The sequence below is a fragment of the Phocoena sinus genome, chromosome 11 (genome assembly GCF_008692025.1).
Source record: "Phocoena sinus isolate mPhoSin1 chromosome 11, mPhoSin1.pri, whole genome shotgun sequence".
NCBI lineage: Eukaryota > Metazoa > Chordata > Mammalia > Artiodactyla > Phocoenidae > Phocoena > Phocoena sinus.
Window position 1 is genome coordinate 12,708,556 of NC_045773.1, and position 19,201 is coordinate 12,727,756.

Sequence of the window (19,201 nt, forward strand, 5' to 3'; positions counted from 1 at the left end):
ACCCAGCCAAGACCCCAGCTGGAAACAAGGTAGTGACTAGAACCCAGGACTCTGCACTCTTTGCTTTGCGTTCATCTCCCTGTGATACTCTGGACGCCTTTAACTGCAGTGGAAACAGCACGTGGCGTCAGGAAAAGCTCCTGGATGGGTCATGAAAACAGTATACAAGTTTAAAACCATAAATTGCCCAACACTTTACTGTCTTGCACAATCTTCCCTCTTTTACCTGTCAGGTCAGAGATGAATGGGATGGCAGGAAGTCTCAGTAAATTGCAGCATTAAGTATCATCACAAATAATCATTTTTGCAAATAATCCAACCTGCTTGGACTTGAGTAGGCTCTGGTGTATCCGCAAATATTACCGTAGCAGTCAAAGATGTATATAAAGGTATTTTTTCGAATCCCAAATGATTCACCATATTACCGAAATATGAAAGTGAGTAGTTAATAAAATTGTCAGCATTTTGAAGGGGCCATGAAATATCCTGATACATCTGGTTTTATGCCTGCTCTCTCCCCTCTAGGGCTGCATAAACAGCCAGGATCCATCTTTCATTCCCTTTTAACTCTGGGATTTACAGGATAATAGATGCCAAAATGCACATCCCGTGACAATGGCTTCCAGACCCAGCGCTTGAAGGTGAGAAGTAAAGAAGAGATGCATTGCCCCGATAGAGTATTACCTTTCCTGATATTCAGGTTGCCCGCCCCCCCCCCCCCCCCACAAATTAAAAAGATGTCTCCACTTGGGCAAGTTTTGAAAACTAGCTATGGTTTCTGGAAATTAGGAACATGAGACTTAACAGGATTTTAATTCCAAAGATTTTTTTCTTAAGTTAGTAACAGCACTACTTCATGAAAATGTTGCAGAGCTACAAAGAATTGAAGATCCCTAACTCCAACCCTTTCTTGTCAAGGAGCGCTAAACATGACTTGGAATCCTCCACAGTGATTGTTGAAGACTGCACAGACCCGGCACAGTGCTCCAAGCTCCTCAGGAGCGTATAATTCATTTCTCCAAACTGGCACACTTTGGAGAGGGGAATGGGGCAGTGGGTGCCCTGGACACACACCACGGCTAGACACACACCACGGCTGCCGTGGACCAGTTAGGGTTGGTGTCACTCTCCCTATACGTGCCCATACGACAGGTGGCAAACACAATGCCGAACGGATCCAGGCAGGGCCACCCCATCTAAAAGGGCAGCTGCCATTTTCTTCAAGGCAACTGTTCGCACACATGAATCTAAACTACAGTTGCCAAATGTTCCCATTTTTAAAAGGAAATCAATATTTGTATGTGTATCCTTCAATGTCTAAATGTTGTCAGTTCATTCAAAAACTCAAAATACCACAAAGACCAAACACTGCCTTCGAATTCTCTCTTGGGGGTCACCAGTTTTTGACCTCTGTCTTAAGAGTGGTAGACAGAAGTGTCGCACTGGAAGACTGGGAAAGGGCTCTGGGGCCGAGGTAAAGCTGTCACTTACATGTGCTTTTGCACACAAAGGTAAAGAGTCAGAAGATTTACAGAGTTCCAAAATTAATGAATGAATCCCTTCATTTAAAAATGATAATATTATAACTGCAAGTAAACCTAGCTTTGATTTTTCTGAAGTTCATGATTTCCTTTGAAAGCTCTTTTTGGCTGCTTGGACTAGCTGGCTGGTTTTATTGGGCAAACCAATATGGAGCTTAATCTTCATCCCCGCAGGAGTGAGTAGGAACGAAATCTCTTCCTTTAATCATGAAGGAAAAACTTTCCGTTTTCGCTGTTCTCCATGGCTGCCAAGCCGACTTTCTCTGTGTTACATCAGCCAGAAGAACTGTGTCTCCTGGCTGCCACGAACTGCAAAAAATCACAGGGAAGGGGAGTGGGCTGTGACGGGCTTAGAGCAAATGTGACTCTGGGGGGCTGGGCACACCGTTGCCCCAACCAAAATGAGGGTTCTTAGCCAGGAAGAAGAGAGGAATTGGTGTCGGGTCAATCAGCAATGTCTCCCATAACTGCAATTCATTCATTCCTTCATTCTATAAACATTTTTTTGAGCATTTATTAAGTGACAGGCCCTTGGGACACAGGAGTAGACACAAGGGGCATAGATCTCTGACTTCCCCCACTGAGTTTACATTCTTGGAGTGGGGAGGATATTTTTAAAAAGTAAGCTTCACAGTATTTTAGAAGGCGATCAGCGCTCTGAAAGAAAATAAAACAGAGAAGGAAGATAGAGGGTGATGAGACTGGGGTGGGGTTGCAGTTAGATATTGGGTAATCTGGGAAAGACTCCCTAAGGGGGGACATTTCATCAAAGACCTGGAAGATGTAAGGCAGCAAATCGCATGCCCACACGGGGGCAGAACATTCCAGACAAAGGGAATAGCCAGTGCAAAGGCCCTGAGGTGGGAGCAGCCCCTGCCTGGCTGTGTAACAGAGGGGCCAGAGCAGTGGGAGAGCCTGGACGGTAGTGAAGGGAGGTCAGAGCAGGATGTGGAGGCCACTGGGAGGAGGTGGCTTACAGTGAGGTGGGGAGGGAAGGAGGGGCTCTGAGCGGGGTGGTCACGTGGTCTGACTCTGGCTCCTTTGTTGAGAATGAGCTGTGGGCACCAAAGGTGGAAGCCAGAAAACCATCACTGAAGCTCTTGCAGTAATCCAGGCAAGAGATCATTGGCTGCTTAGACCAAGGCGGTAGTTTTCTTTAACACATTAAAAATCTATTTGCAGATAATACAAAAGCCAGAAGGGAGCCCAAAATGTCTCTTCCCGGTATGTGTATCCCTTGCTGCTAACATAGTGTAGAAGCCAGAAATTAAAAGTGCAGTGGGGCTTTTTTGATTCGCATTTTCTCTCCTCTGATATCAGCCTTAATTATATCCTATTAAAGTTAATTCTCGAACTATAAGACAAAGATCTATGAAATTATAAGTTTCCTTTCCCACTGGTTTGCAGAGCTCCTTATCAATGAATACCTTTCATACAAGCAAGAAGGAATGTAAGCCATTCAGTGTGATGCCTCATTTCAGGATAAAGTTACCCAATTAAAAATAAATGGCGAATGATCATGTTTTCCTTTCTGGTTTTAATAACCGGGGCCTAATTCAAGAAACCTGCTTGCTGAGATGTTTTTGTTCAGTGATCAATTGTTGTTACCCCTATTGAAAGACAAAGCTATGGAAGACTGGGTAGACTCCAGCGAAGGGGGGAGGTTAATGAAATGAAGGCGGGAGCAGATGGTGAATGTGAATGGAGGCGAGGAAAAGGAGGTGAATGGGGAGTGAAAGGTACACAGATGGTAGCATCAGTGACCCTGGGGCTGAGCACAAAGGAAGAAAGAGGAGCGAGTGCTTTTCCAGCCACATCTGCTGACCCAGCCAGGCTCACAGCTGTCCTTTCTTGCCCACAGGGTTCTTGGTTGACCCGGGGTGCAGGGCACGGTGCTGGTACCACCTCTGGGGAGGACCCGGGAAGGTCAGAGCTTCCTTGTTTAGGGGCCAGATGTTTGCTATGTAAAGAAACTTCTGCTGCAGGTAAGCACAGTTCTTTGCAATTCTATAAACCATGCTAAGACTGCTAATGTATATATATATATATATATGTGTACTTGCTATCACCGTTCTCTCTGTCTCTCTGTCTCTCTCTCTCTCTCTCTCACACACACACACACACACACACACACACACACACACACAGCCCAACCTTTCTCTCGTTCTCTCTCTCTCTCCTGCATTCTCCTTTCTCTCATCCTTCACCTGTCTATAGTGACCATCTCAATTCTACTAACCCATCACAATAATGTATCCTATGTCATTGTTATTAACCTATAATCTGTAATTGTTATATATAACCATAAAAGGCAATGCTATCATTAATACTGCAGCCATTGTTAATTAGAACAAATCTGAGATGCTGTTTGACCCATTCTCATTTTGCAAATGGGTAAACTGAGGCCACAAATGACTCGACCAAGGCCCGAGAGTGTGTTCAGGGACAGAAGGCCGAGTGACTCTGAATGGATTCATCAGCCTCTCTCCCGAGGTTTTCTTTCGTCTTTTAACTTTTCAGTGAGCAAACTTTTGGAACAAACATATTTTAAAATACCGCATTCACTATTGTTTTCTTCAGAGCAGTCCTCTCACCCCTCTCCTCCCCACCATGTTTAGGTGTTTTATGGCATATACGGAGTTGTCAGTTTCCTCCTTCACTGAAAAGATGACTTGAAAAGATACTAAGGAAACTTTTCTCCATCCTCCGAAACAGGAACCTTACCAGTCAACAGACTTATGTATCTTTTTGCATTCTGCAGTATTTTTTTTTTTTTGGCCATATAATGACTCATTTTTGTTAAAGTAATAATGAGTAAGCTGTTTTATATTCTGACAATCTCACTTGCCAATCATAGGCCTTTTTGTATTCTGTGTTATCATTTCTAGTATTTGTTTCTGACCAATACATGTTAATTATATATGTAAACTACTTAAGACTGTTGAAAAGAAAATCAGCTACAACCCAACCGGCCTTGGAATAATTGATACATTGGCCCAGTCTCCATGTATACGGTTTTTATTTTAAAAATTGGAGCTAATGCTGTATAATTGGGTTTCTATTTGCTCCCCGGCCCCCTCGTTAAGAGCGAGGTGGAGACTAAAGAATCTGAGCCTGTTTCTCTACGTGTAGAATGTCGTGCCAGGGGTGGGAACAGGCGACGGCTCTCACCGAGCGAGGCGGGCACCAAGTCACCAAGAGCAGCGGACACAGCGCTCGGCCCCCGTGGCGACGGCCCTCTCGCCCGCTGCGCCTTTCCGGGCGGGCCGCGCGCGGTCCGCCCCGCGGGCGCCGCCAGAGGGCGCTGTGGCCCCGGGCGCGACGGCGGCGGCGCGGCGAGGACCCTCCCCCGGCGGCTCGGCCGCCGCCCTGTCCCAAGCTCCTCTGCGGGTAAACAGACATGGCCGGCGAGGGAGATCCGCAGGACGCTGGGAACAACATGGGCAATCACTTGCCGCTCTTGCCCGGTAATCGCCCGGGGCCGGTCCCTGGCGGCGGAAGGGGGAGAGGCCCGAGCCGTGAGCGGCACGGCGGGGCCGGGGAGGCGGGCGGGCGCTGTGGAGCCGGCGGGGCCGCGCCGGAAGCGGCCGCGCATCGGGCCGCCGGCCAGAGACCCAGTAGCGGCGCTTCTCCCCGCGGCTCGGTTCCCCCGGGCTGGGGACGAGGGTTTGGGAGGCGGGGAGGGCGGTCTCCCCCAAAAGGCAGGGATCCCATGCTGTCCATCCTCCGTGTGTCCAGAACTTGGCTCCCAGGAAATGGTCTGAAACTGGGTCGGGGGAAGAGAGGGGGACTGGGACAGAGCTCAGCAGACCAGACTTTTCCTCGACTTCTTCTCTTTGATAAGGGTGACAGTTACCATGTATTAACTGTTTACCACGTCACGGGCCCTGCCATAAGCGCTTTGCATGCGTTTCTCCGTTTAATCCTCTCCACATTTCTTTTCTAATTCTGATATGGTGGGTGAGAAATGGATTGGCAGATTAGTGTGTGACTTGCCCAAGGTCACACAGTTGCAGGGCCAGGACTCCTATCCGAGTCTATCTGTCTGCATAGGTGGTGTTTCTCAACCACTTCACGGCCAAGACAGTATTTGGTCTGTTCTTAGGCACATAGTTCAAACACATGGCAGAACAAGCTTAATTAGAGATACTTAGGACTGTGATGTTAAACTCAGTTTTCTCTCTCTTTTATGTTTTATGAAAATTTATACTTTGGACTTACGTTGGAATACTGGGTACAAAAAAAACCTGGAATCATTGTACAGTTTTGTCGTGGAATGCTCTAGACAGGAGATGCTTTCCAAGAGGTGTATCAGCCAAACGGAGACTATTAGCTGAGTCCCTTCGCTGTGTGTCAGGAAGTATGTTAGGTGTCCTGGAGATGAAAAGAGGTATGATACACAGTCTGATACCTGAGGAGGTTTATCATCTATATGAGGCTCCTGAAAATATAGCTAGCAGAAGGCTGTTGATTTAGGCCAGTTAAGCAAATGCTCTTACTCTCCATCAGAGGGAGGGATTGTTCAGGGCCGAAACGGATTGGGGGAAAGCCCTGTGGGGTGTCCTGGGGACATCCAAAAGCCTATAACTTAGGAAAGGCTTGCAGAAGAGAAGGCCTGGAAGCTTGGGTCGGAGTGGTGGGAATCTTGCATCTCTTGCCGGTGAGACTGGGGGTTTCTTCTGTAGGTTGCAAAGAAACAGTTGTGGGTTTCAGATCTAAGAGAAGCTGTGCTTGGAGGACTAATTTGCCCACTGGGAGTGGCATGGGTTGGAACAGGAAGAGACTAGAAGGCATGCCCTCCATAGAGGAGGGGACTTTTCCAGAGAAATAAATCAGGATCAGACTCAGTGGTCGATCCGGAAGCAACCTAGCTGAATTGGACTTGACTGAAGAGCTGAGCTGTTTTTTCAGAGGCATCAGCCCCGCTCTGTCTGTGCCAAAGCCAGTGTGTCAGGGAAGATGCTGATGCTCTGTTGGCATCGCATGCTGCTCCTGCATGAGATGAGTCACCACACTTCACCCTGGAAGCTCTCAACAGTCAGTGTGTTTTGTCAAAAAAAATCGGGTGCAAAAGGGCTCAGAGAGATTGTCAATACGATAACCATGCTTTTGCAAATCATACATGAGTTTTATTTGTAGAAACATTGGATTGTCCATACATCCATGTAGAATGAATTGTTTTGAAGAGTAATCCACTTTAAATGCTAAGGAACTAGCTTAATATTTAAGATTCGAAGAATCTGTCCCAACCAAACAAAACATTAATAGATAAACAGCCAAGTGGGGGAAGTGGGTTTCTGCCCAATACATGAGAAAGACTACTTTGTGTAAGGAAATCATTTAGAGACGGAAGTTGGAACAGTTAAAATGTAAATTTTAAAATTATGAATTCTAGCCTTTAAGCTAAAATTTGACCTTTTAAACTCTGCAATAGAGCCACAAAGTGTCAAAATGCTTAGTGAAAGCAATGCTGTCAGAATTGTGAATGCAAGGAAGTAGATTCAGAATATTTTTGTCATTGGTTTAGATTTTTCTTTGTTATCTCTCGGTCTCTTAATGAAATTCCTTTGTGCTTAGGAAAATTTTGTATGAAGTGTTCAACCACTGCACATTTGAATTTAAATTGAAATAATTATGTTGTTCTCTTTGACAAAGCCTTATGTATCTAAGAAATTTATAAGAATTCATAGAGAGTCCGAGGCATTTGCCATGTTGAAAAACATTTATATTTTCTTGTCAGGGACCTAGCTGGAGGTGGTTTGATTTAAATAATGATATGCACAAAGGAAAATAATTATTTTGTAAAGACATTTTATCCACTTAGAAGTTTATTTGGGGGCTTGCTTGCTTTCTTCCTTCCTTCTTTCCTTCCTTCCTCTCTTTCTCCCCTCCTTCCTTCCTTCTCTCCCTCCCTCTCTCCTTCCTTCTTTCCTTACTTCCCTCCTGTCTTCAGAAACTCTTGAAAGTTAAACGTTTGAAAGAACTTTAGCGATTGTTCTTGTTCATGCCTGTCATTTTTCAAATGAGGGAACTAAGGTTTAATCAGGTGGGATGAATTGTCTGAGGTGTCAAAATTAGTTCCTAGCAAGGGAGAAGAGGTAAACCTCCTCTGCAGAAGAATTTCAAATCATTTATGCAGGTAGGTCCCCCTTCAAGGAGGTGGAACATAATCCCTGCTTCTTAGATGTGAGTTGTCCCCAGTGATTTGCTTACAAAGAGTACAATGTGGAAAGGAGGGGGAAAGTAGCTTTCCAGTGGAGAAATCTGACTAACACTGCCTCATCCAGGTGAGCACGGTCAGCTTCAGTAGGTATAGGTGACGTCGATAGTGTGCACCCTTGATAGGACATGATGAAAATGGCTCTGCACCTTCCTAGGCTTCTTCCCCAAAACACAAATCCTAATTGAGGGACATTCTACAAAAATGCCTGACCAGTAGTCCTCAAAACTGTCAAAGCCATCAGAAACAAGGAAAGTCTGAGAGACCAGCCCAGCCCAGAGGAAGCTAAGGAGACATGACAGCTAAATGTAATGTGGTGTTCTGGATGCGGTCCTGGAACAGAAAACGGATATTAGATAAAAACTAAGGAACTCCAGATAAAATGTGTTTAGTTAACGGTAATGTGCCAATGCTGATTCCTTAGTTATGACAGACGTACCGCACTAATACAAGACATTAGCTATCAGGAAATGGATGTGAGGTATACGGGAACTCTATTATCTTTGCAGCTTTTCTGAAAGTCTTAAACTCTTCTAAAATTAAACATTGACTTAAAAAAAGTAGTTGGTGGCAGAGCCCAGCCTAGACCCCAGCCCTCCAGCTGCCTCTTCACAGTACTGTCCAGATTCCCAAGTGTGTGTGGTGTTTACAAGAACCTCTCTTTTCATGGGCCCAGAATCCTCATGAAGGAATTATGTATTTGAAAGGGAACATAGCTTTTACATGTTCATGCCTCTGTTTTTTGTTTGTTTGTTTTTTTCCTTATAATATTGTACTTTTACAGCAGAGGATGAGGAAGAAGATGAAATTGAAATGGAAGTTGAAGACCAGGATAGCAAAGAACCCACGAGACCAAACATCATAAATTTTGACACTAGTCTTCCGACATCACATACAGTATGTAATTTTGTAACAGATCTAGTATGATAAATACGTACATTTAACTGTAGATGGAAGTTCTTGAAAACGAATGACTGCTTTTAGCATTACTGGAAATTACCTCACACCAGAAGTTGTGGATGAGGACGTGGGCTCTTGACAGTAGATAAACAGTCTTAAGCTGTAATTTTTAAGCACTTTGATACCATGTCTGTTACTAGTTGTAATTCTTTGAAGAATTGGTGCCCTTCTTACGTCTTTGCTAGTAATGGGGCTACTAAAGTACTTCTTATTCTCTGTACTACTGGGTCCCAGGGTAGTACTGTACATTAGTATTCTAGCATTTTATACTTGTCATTTATGCTCTTTGGACATAGAGATGTCTAGCTTAGTCAAAATCAAATATCAGGTTGGGGCTTCCCTGGTGGCGCAGTGGTTGAGAGTCCACCTGCTGATGCAGGGGACACGGGGTCCGTGAGGATCCCACATGCCACGGAGCGGCTGGGCCCGTGAGCCATGGCCGCTGAGCCTGCGCGTCCGGAGCCTGTGCTCTGCAACGGGAGAGGCCACAACAGAGAGAGGCCCATGTACCGCAAAAAAAAAAAAAAAAAAAAAATCAGGTTGGCCAAAAAGTGCCTTCGGTTTTTAAGTGAAAGTAAAAGACATTTTTCATTTTCACCAAGAACTTTATTGAACAACGTATTCACCCTTTTGTTCCACTACCTTCTGCCATTTTTTAGGCAACTTCATAATTCCATCTTCCCAAAACTTTTTATCTTTTTGAGCAAAGAATTGTTCCAAGTGCCTTTTACAGTCTTCCAGGGAATTGAAAATATTTTTCCATTAAGAGAATTTTGTAAAGACCAGAATAAATGGAAATCCAAAGGTGCAGTGTCTGGTGAATACAGCAGATGAGTCAGAACTTCCCCGCCAGGCTGTAACAGTGTCTGCCTGGTCATCAAAGAAACATGCGGTCTTGCGTTATCCTGATGGAAGATTATGCATTTTCTGTTGACTAATTCCGGACGCCTTCTGCTTTCAGTTGGTCTAATTGGGAGCAATACTTGTTGGAATGAATCGTTTGCTTTTCCAGAAAGAGCTCATAATAGAGGACTCCCTTCCAATCCCACCATATACACAGCATTACCTTCTTTGGATGAAACCGGCCTTTGGTGTGGTTGGTGGTGGTTCATATTGCTTGCCCCACGATCTCTTCCATTCGCATTATTGTACAGTGTCCACTTTTCATCACCCATCACAATTTGTTTTAAAAACAGAACATTTTTGTTACATTTCAGTAGATAATCGCATGAGGATATATGGTCAAGAAGGTTTTGTTCCCTTAACTTATGTGGAACCCAGACATCAAAGTGATTCACATAACCAAGCTGGTGCAAATGGTTTTCAGCGCTTAATTTGGATATTTTGAGAATGTCGGCTATCTCCCACGTGGTATGTTGATTGTTCTGAATTACTGTCTCGATCTGATCGCTGTCAACTTCAACTGGTCTGCCCGACCGTGGAGCATCGTCCAGCGAGAAATCTCCAGCACGGAACTTCGCAGACCACTTTTGAAACATTCGCTCAGTCACAGCATCTTCTCCCTACGTGGCACAAATCTTTTTTTCTGCGTTTCAGTTGCATTTTTACCTTTCTTAAAAATCATACTATGATGAAAATGTTGCTTTTTTCTTCTATCTTCAATATTTAAATGAATACACAAAAATTCACCAATTTTGATCAGTTTTTTTTTAAAATGCACGCTGATATGACAGCTGTCATGATAGTCTGACAAAATTGTTTCGAGTGGGGTTGAAGACAACTAAGCACTACTAGAGCCATCTTACGGAAAAAAACGAATGAACCTTTTGGCCAACCCAATATTTTGAACTTAAAAAATGCCCTTGAATTTTTATGTATGTGAGAGATTCTTCACAAGAAATTAGAAATTCTACTTCTAAGAGTCAAAAATAGATTTTCATGTGGGAGCTGATACAACAAGTTTATTATTTAACTATTTGTACCCTCTGTGTGTGTTTCCTTATGCTGACTTGCTGTTCAGTCTGTCGAGCTTGTGTTTCTGTTCCATATCTGTACTGACACTGACCTTGTGTGTGTCCCTCTGTAGTATCTGGGCTCTGATATGGAGGAATTTCATGGCAGGACTTTGCACGATGACGACAGCTGTCCGGTGATTCCAGTCCTGCCCCAGGTGCTGATGATCCTGATTCCCGGGCAGACCTTACCTCTTCAGCTTTTCAGTCCCCAAGAAGTCAGTATGGTGCGGAATTTAATTCAGAAGGACAGAACCTTTGCGGTGCTTGCATACAGGTAAAATCTTAGAGCTGACTGACTTAACAGTCTCTCGTGCAGTCCCAGGAGAGGTGGTTTTAAAGCCCAAACTGACTACTATTCTGCATGCACAGGAGATGGGATGAGGTTGGGAAGTAAAACATTCGGATAAGAAGTGTGAAAGTGCAAGTTGGAGTATTTCGGTATGATCATTACCATCTAAATCAGGCTTTACCTTTCACACACATTTGAACTTTCTGGTATTTGACAGGTTTTATATCATTAATATTTAATGAAAAACATTTCTAGAATCTTATTTTCAAGAACTATCTTTATTTAAAGACAAAGAGGGCTTCACATTGTGATGTAAAGGATTACTTTTGCAAAAGAGCAACTAGTTATTTCACCGTCTCAAAATTCCTAAGCTGTCCTTTTACAGACCCGTGCTAAACTGAAGCTGAATTTCAAGTATCCCATGACAACTAGAGGAAATCGGTGGTAGAGGCAGGAAATCCATACAGGAAGGTCCCCCTCCCGCCCCTGCCCCCCAGTACAGGGCTGCTGAGAAGCAGCAGAAAGGATGGTCTGCTGAATAAAAAGAATGTTTGGTTTGGGAAGGGAGAGTTTAGACTCCTGTCAGTCCTAGGTCATTTTCAATGACTAGCAATCTATTCTTTTCCTAATGGGCTCTAACTGTACTTCCTGAAGCCTCTTTATATATCTCAATCCCCTGTGTGATTCTAAAATAAATAAAATTAAATAGCTTTGCAATGAGAGCCAATTGCTATAAATTGTTTTCCCATGTGTATTGCTTTTGTCAACTTTGCATATCTGAAAACTAAATGTTCAAAACTGTTTCCTTTTTAAAATTTACCTTGGAAGTAATGTACAGGAAAGGGAAGCACAGTTTGGAACAACAGCAGAGATATATGCCTATCGAGAAGAACAGGATTTTGGAATTGAGATCGTGAAAGTGAAAGCAATCGGAAGACAAAGATTCAAAGTCCTTGAGCTCAGGACACAGTCAGATGGGTAAGAAACACCATCTGTCTTAAAGCTCCTTGAACATCATAAAATGAAATGGTTTTCCTATATTTTTTCTGTTTTGCTGACCCTTCACATTTTGTGACTTTTAACTAGTTGTTCTCTTCCCTTTGAAAGTATAGCTTAGGGGTTTCCAACTTTGCTGTGCATCAGATGCCCTGGGAAGTTTTTCAAACTACAGATGCTTGAGTTCCAACCGCCCCTCCCATCCGTAGAGAGCCATCAGTCGGGGCGGGGGGCCACAGCATCGTTTCTGATGATTTCCAGGTGATTCTAATGTCCCTCTAGGTTTGGGAACGGTAATGTAAACCCTACAGGCAGTGTCATGTGGGGCAGGGCTTCTTTGGGGTTGAAGACCTCTCTTCAGATTGAAAAGGGTGGGAGGTCAGAGCCTGGCAAGCTGTGTGTGGCGTGGCATTCCTGTGCTTGGGGAGCCATGGCGGTCAGCCTGCCACCTGCTCCTTCTGGGCTGTGAGGAGCGTTTACACGGAGTGCCCATCTCCACTGTGAACGTGCTTTCACCTGTAACAGGTCATATACTGAATAAGTGACCAGGAAGCACCTGTCATCTCTGTGCCGTACCCAGTTTAGAAATTCTCAGAGTGTTCTCTTTTAGCAGTTAACTATTCTGGCGTGGCTCTCATGCTTAGGGTTTTTTCACAAATTTAAGGAATAACTCATTTTAAAAAAGGCAGTTCACCTTTGCTCTTAAAACAAACAAGCAAGCAGACCTCCCCAAAAAAGCACACAGCATATTGTCCTCAACACTGCACGTTTCCTTTTATAGGAGTGATTCTTAACTATGGTACCTAAGAATCACCACTGAATCACCAGTGAAGTCTTAGAAACAGATTCTTGGGTCCCCCCAGCCCTAGTGAATTGGTCTCTTATCTGTAGCCACGGTTGAAAATCTTGTCAGGTCTCTGTGTTGCACAGGTAACGTCTTCCAAACACATGGACACTCAGAGGGATCTTTAAAGATTTAAAAAAGAATATGAGCTGCCTGTGGGCAGTAACTTTTTGTCTGTTCCTGTTCACATAGTGGGCATTCATAAATATTATTGAACTATGAAAATATCGAGGGGGTCAGCCACCCTTTGGAGCTTGAGAGAGCATAGAAGAAGGAGGGGTGCAGAGCCCTCGGGGGAGGGGTTAGTGCTACCCTCCTGGTGACCCCCACCCAGAGCATTCGCCGCGCAAACCCTCCGAGCACTGAACACAGTGTACTGTCATTGTAGGGTTGTGAGTGTCTCCCTCAAGAGGCGAGCTGCTTAGGACAGTGGCTGAGACTTCTATGTGTTCTGCATTTAGGACCATCAGTGTTACGTGAATGAATGAAAGAGTGTACCCCGAGGGCTCTGCATTGAGACAGTTGGCAAGCTGTTTTGTTGCTGTGGATTTTACTAACAGTTCCATTTTTAAAGTACTTCCTATCCTCATGCTTATAAAATTTTGAGTATTTGTGAATATTGTATTCCAGAAACCATAATGGCAAAGTGACTTGGGGAAAAGTATACTTCTGAGACTGTCGGCATCAGTGACTTGTGATTGTGGACAACTAGTTTGAACACAAGATGGCAGTAGACCCTTAACTGTGAAAGCCAAGTCAAGGGATATACCTTTGACTCTAGTAGAGATGAGTGTGAAACTGATAGGGCCAGACGGGACTGGGAAAGGGCCCATTCCCTGTAGTATCCCTGAGACCCACTAACACAGCCTCTCACAAAAGTGAGTCTGTTTTAATGTAAAAGACCTCCACGGAGTGAGAATCCTCTGTCTCCACTGCCCTTCTGGTTCTGTCACTACCTTCACTGGAAATGGTGAAACAGAAGAAATTATGGAGATAATCTAGTGCAAGCTCCTCTTTTTCCAAATAAGGAAACGAAGTGCTAGAGAGGTAAGCAATTTGCCTAAGGTCATACAACTAGAGGGCACCACCTGGCTGGTTCTGGGTCCCTAACTTCCAAACCAGTGCTCTTCCCACTAAACCTGAATTCCTCCATCACACGTTTGCACCTCAGGCCAGTTTCCTTTTCTTTAGTAATGCAGTACCAGGTAATAGTCATTTGTCTTCTACATAAATGACTCTTCATATGTAAAAAGCATACTGCTACTTTTCCAGAGTGAGTCTTTATTTCTGTGGCATCTTCTGAGCATATGGAAATTTATTTGAAAAATTAATTTTAAAAAATGGAAGTGTATCATTGAATCACCATAGGACTCTTCAGGAGTTCCTGAGTATTTCTTACATGTAGAGAGGAAAAGGAGATTAATACTCTATTTGGAATTACCAAAGAAGTTCTCTTACCTGTCATAATTGAGATGAATAATTTTTAGTGAAAAGAGTTAATTAAAAATGGAAGTCATAAAAATTTACACATATATATCTTAAACATTTTATTTTAACTTAAAATATATAAATGTCCCTTCGTTCATTTTACGTTTGATGGAAAGACAGGATACTTTCTTCGAACTGGGTCTGCAGATTAGAGATGGCACTAGTCTTTCTTGCATTAACAGCTTTCATTTTGCGTCATCTATCTGCAGTGTATACCTGTAGTTTTTCTTCAAAGAGAGGTTCTGAAGATACTCACAAGGCTGTCTGAGCACCAGAAGCCTTGCAGATTTGTGCACTTTTTTTCTTACCGTTAGAATCGTCTGAACCTAATTTGAAAGCATTTTTTTGGCTCAACCTAATATTCATTGAAGCAGTTTTAATTTTGTACTTATATTTTATCAGTTGCTATAATATTTATATAAATTGTCAAACAACAAGATTCTACTGTATAGCCCAGGGAACTATATTCAATATCCTGTGATAACCATAATGGAAAAAAATATGTAAAAGAATATACACACAGACGCGCGCACACACGCACACACACACACACGTGTGTGTGTGTGCACGCGCGTCTGTGTGTGTGTGTGTATATAACTGAATCACTTTGTGGTACATCAGAAATTAACACAACATTGTAAATCAACTATACTTGAATAAAATAAAATTTAAAAGAAAACTCCTTCCACTTCAAAAAAATATTTATGTAAATTATGCAACTGAAATCACAAAACAACTGCCATAAACAGGTCAGGAAGAAATAAAACTAGTTTATGTTACAACCAAAACTCAGCTGCTGGGAGAAGCAGCAGCCGTGTGCAGCAGACCCTGGGCGGGCTTCACAAAAGGAACAGAGAGCAGTGCTTAACCCTGTGAGGCAGTTCAGACAGCCTGTGTACAGAGTAATGATTAAAACGATCTCTAAGCTGATTTTTCAGTAGCGTTAATGTTTTTATCATAATAAACTCTTACATACTAGTTGGGTAAAACATAATTCTTATTCAGTTACTTTTGCTTTTAATGAGCTCTGATAACATAAGAACATTAGAACGTAGTTTGAACACAGTCAGATTTATTTTACCGTTTTCCAAAGTCATGTAGACATAAATTTGAGCTTGCAGGAAGGAATTGAAGTTAGTGGAGTGAGTCTAATATTATCGTTAAATTAAACCTACATATTTTCAGACACATTTAGCTATTTTCATTTAATAAATCAGAAGAAGTATCAAAGTGTCATAAGTTTTTGTGGGTTGAGACAGTGGTTACAATGAAAGACCACTTTAGAATTCCTAAACATGATTAATAGTGAAGCAGAGACTTGTAATATTTTTGTAATTACTTTGTAATATATTTGACTTCATCAGCCTGACAGTGTTTTGTTCCAGCGTTTGGATGTGTTGATACCTTCTGCATTTGAAAAGGTATGCTGGGAGATAAAATGGCTCGAAAGACGATGGTTCGGAGGTACAACCTTCCTCTTGGCATTAATTCATGATGAGATGTTTGCAATTATGATATTCTCAAGTAGCATTCTAGAATGATGACTTTAGTGTCATGAGAGTTGAAGTAATTTTTAAAGTGAGAAAAGATAATATGGATACTTTGATTCTTTGCATATTTAGGGTAAATGCTGAGGAATGAGAAAAGGAATGCACATAGAAATAAGGCTACGTGTAATTCTTTAGTCTTATCTAATCTTATCCACGTAAATGGGTTCTTGATTTCTCTTCCTTTCTCTACCTACTCCTCAGGTTTGGTGATTTATGAGAAGGCATAGATGTAGGAGTAGGGCAGCGTAAAGAGACGGGGCGAGGGGCGGGGCGGGGTGTCTAATGATGTCTGAGAAATTAATTTAGAAGTTATCAAGATATGCATAGGGGTTGGTTGTATATTGATTTTTAAATTTTTGTTTCACTTATAGACTATCTGAAATGTAAAAATCTCCCTTTCCATTCCACAGTGAGATAAAAAAATCTTAGGTTACCTTTGGTTTTAACTTTGGTACGATTTATGAAATACAGTATTTTTTGAAAATTTCTTATAATAGCATTTGATGAATATGTTTAAAAAAGAAAACTGTGAAACTCTTAGTATTTAAAATTACCCATGGGCTTCCCTGGTGGCGCAGTGGTTGAGAGTCCGCCTGCCGATGCAGGGAACATGGGTTCGTGCCCCGGTCTGGGAAGATCCCACATGCCGCGGCAGCGGCTGGGCCCGTGAGCCATGGCCGCTGGGCCTGCGCGTCCGGAGCCTGTGCTCCGCGGCGGGAGAGGCCACAGCAGTGAGAGGCCCGAGTATCGCAAAAAAAAAAAAAAAAAATTACCCATAATGTTTAGAAACTTAATAGTTGGAGTTAAGATTATCTAAAAAATGAACATGCCTGGTTCTCTTTATTTCAGAATTCAGCAAGCTAAAGTGCAAATCCTTCCTGAGTGTGTGTTGCCTTCAACCATGTCTGCAGTTCAGTTAGAATCCCTCAATAAGTGCCAGATGGTTCCTTCAAAACCTGTCTCCTGTGAAGACCAGTGTTCACATAAATGGTGGCAGAAATACCAGAAGGTGAGAAACTTATTTTTTATGCCTCTTCAAAAAAAACAAAGACAGGTTGCTTTTTTCCTGTTTAAGAAAGAAAAACAAACAACTCTCATGATTTCCTTCCCCAGACTCCTTCTGGACAATACTGTAGCCACGTTTGATCATGCTGGAGCTTCTAAAAATGTCATAGGCAGCTGTGTACGTAAAAGCAGTTTGCAACAGTAGTAAAATGTTACCGTACTGTGAGGTATTCCAGCTATTATGCCTGTAAGTTATGTATTAACTAAGAACGTTAAGTTCTGCAGGAGGCTCTCATTAGACTGTGGTCAGACGAGGTGCTCGGCTCTTGAGTCATAAACGCTTTACCTCAGAAAAAGCGTTTGGGAGAGTGCACAGGAGTGAAGCGCGTTTTCCTCCTTCTGCACTTCTGAAAGGAAGATTTTTTTTGCCCTTTTTGTACAACACTATTGACATCACAAAAATTGACTTGAGACTAGGTGCTCTTTAAAAGTATTGCCTTTTGGGGCATTAATTCCTGTATATATCCTTTTGGCTAGACCATTCTTTCTCTTAGAAAAAATACTGATGAAGCTTGTTTGTACTCATTTGTGAGATGTATCAGTTACGAGTATAAAATACCTAATATTTATGATTTCTACCTAAAGGAAAAAATTTGCTAGTTCCTAAATTTAGAATCAGTTGGCTTTTTGAGATTTATCTTTTAAAAATATGGAAAGACAATTTTCACAGTAACCTGAAAAATCCTGTGCTAATCATCCTTTACTCTTTGTCATGTAGAGTAGTGACGTTTTTAATTTTGATGCGGATTAGCATAGGATCCTAATTTGACGTGATCAGCATATATGATTCATAAGAGGGTCTCATACACTAGTCACTGTACCTCCACTTTTAGTGGTCTTGCAGTAGAAGTCATCCAGTTTCCAGAGAGAGCTTTGTGCAGGATGGGTGGTTGATGGGCAGCGCACTCGTGACTGGCTCTCTGTAGGCTCCTTGGTCTCGTTATTTTGTGTTTCAGCTGACCAGTCTGTGTCATGATATACTGTGGTTTAATTCGTGTTTCTAAGAAGATTCTGATGAGAAAGTTTAATTAGACTGCCTAAAGCTTCCCAAGCTTTGACACTAAAATTTTTGAAGGTTTCAGAATATTGATACTGCCGTAAGTTTACAGTAGCTTTTGTATAGCTGTGCAATACTTGTATTTTCAGACTTGATACAGGCACTTTAAATATACTTTTTCTCTTCTTTATTTTAGCAGTAGAACAGTGGAAGCTTTTGCTGTCATAGTCATTTTCAGTGTAACTGCTGAAATAAGTATGTGGAGGATAGCTCTGTTGGTACATGGCTCCGTGGAGCGGTTTTGGAACGTGTGGAGTCATTTAGGGCCTAACAGTGTGTCTGGCACTGGGTGGTGCTGAGATGTGGTTCTTTGGTGGGGTAACCACATCGGGGTGTGCCTCCACAGCCTCTCAGTATTTAGACAGCTGTGTATTTCAGTCAGTGGGTAAGTTTTCAGAAGGTAGTAAGTATTTTGATTTATATAATAGTTCTTCCATACCAAGATTTTTGTTAAAAACTCTTAACCGCTTATAAATCGTTAACTCTTTGCACAGCGCTAAGCATAGAGTGACAGTGATTGGAGTTAATTCCTGACGTAAGTGCTCTGGACGACTAGTTCTGTGTTGTCTTTGCAGGTCCTTGCCATCTTAAACCTGAACTTGGGTTAGGCAAAAAAAAACTTTTTACATGTAAGTTTTGTGTGACTTACTGATAAACTCTTCCTATTCTGTGGTTAAAGCACCTCCACGTGTTCACATTGAATTCACAATTAGGCCTTTGCAGCTGGGTTGTCACTGGCTCAGCAACAGCGAGGAAGGACACATGTGCAAAGGCCAAGGAAGCACATTTTTGTTTGGAACCAGATCTTTTGACCTTTCCCTGTTGTCTTATTTCTCCAGTAATTCTGGACTCTCCAACATTAGCCCTCAGTTATCTTCATATTCAGAGTTGCCAAGAACTAAACAGAAGGTGCTAAGGAATGAGAGAGACATAAAAGGCTTTCAGAGATAGAAATGCCTCATCCCGTGTATTTTTCAGATCGTTCAAGGGGTTCCCTTGCTTAAACTTTGGGTAGAGTTTCTTAGGTTCTGAAATTTGGATCTAGATCACTAGGCCAAGAAAAATTGCTAGCTGAGCTATTTTGGACTCCAGGTGCCTTACAATCTCTGTTCTACTTTAGAGAGACCACTTACAGCCGTCCTGCCGGCATCAAAACGTGGGGTGGGGCAGAGGGAAGGGATGGCAGGTGACACCGGTGGGAGCTCCACCGGCCCT

At 42.6% G+C, this 19,201-nt stretch overlaps 1 protein-coding gene across 5 annotated transcripts in view; it reads left to right on the forward strand.

The window, feature by feature from the left end:
* The first annotated feature begins 558 nt into the window (after window positions 1–558).
* Window positions 559–19,201, forward strand: part of CRBN (cereblon) — a 32,611-nt gene continuing 13,968 nt past the window's right edge. For 2 of the 5 annotated variants that reach the window (XM_032647563.1, XM_032647562.1), the window contains exons 1-6: window positions 559–641; window positions 3,403–3,526; window positions 8,546–8,658; window positions 10,769–10,971; window positions 11,815–11,964; window positions 16,714–16,873. In XM_032647563.1, the coding sequence (XP_032503454.1) occupies window positions 591–641; window positions 3,403–3,526; window positions 8,546–8,658; window positions 10,769–10,971; window positions 11,815–11,964; window positions 16,714–16,873 (801 nt within the window). In that variant the 5' untranslated portion in view covers window positions 559–590. Of the gene's footprint in view, window positions 642–3,402; window positions 3,527–4,863; window positions 5,009–5,805; window positions 5,932–8,545; window positions 8,659–10,768; window positions 10,972–11,814; window positions 11,965–16,713; window positions 16,874–19,201 lie in introns of those variants that run through there. The other 3 variants (XM_032647567.1, XM_032647564.1, XM_032647566.1) reach the window with 3 other exon arrangements.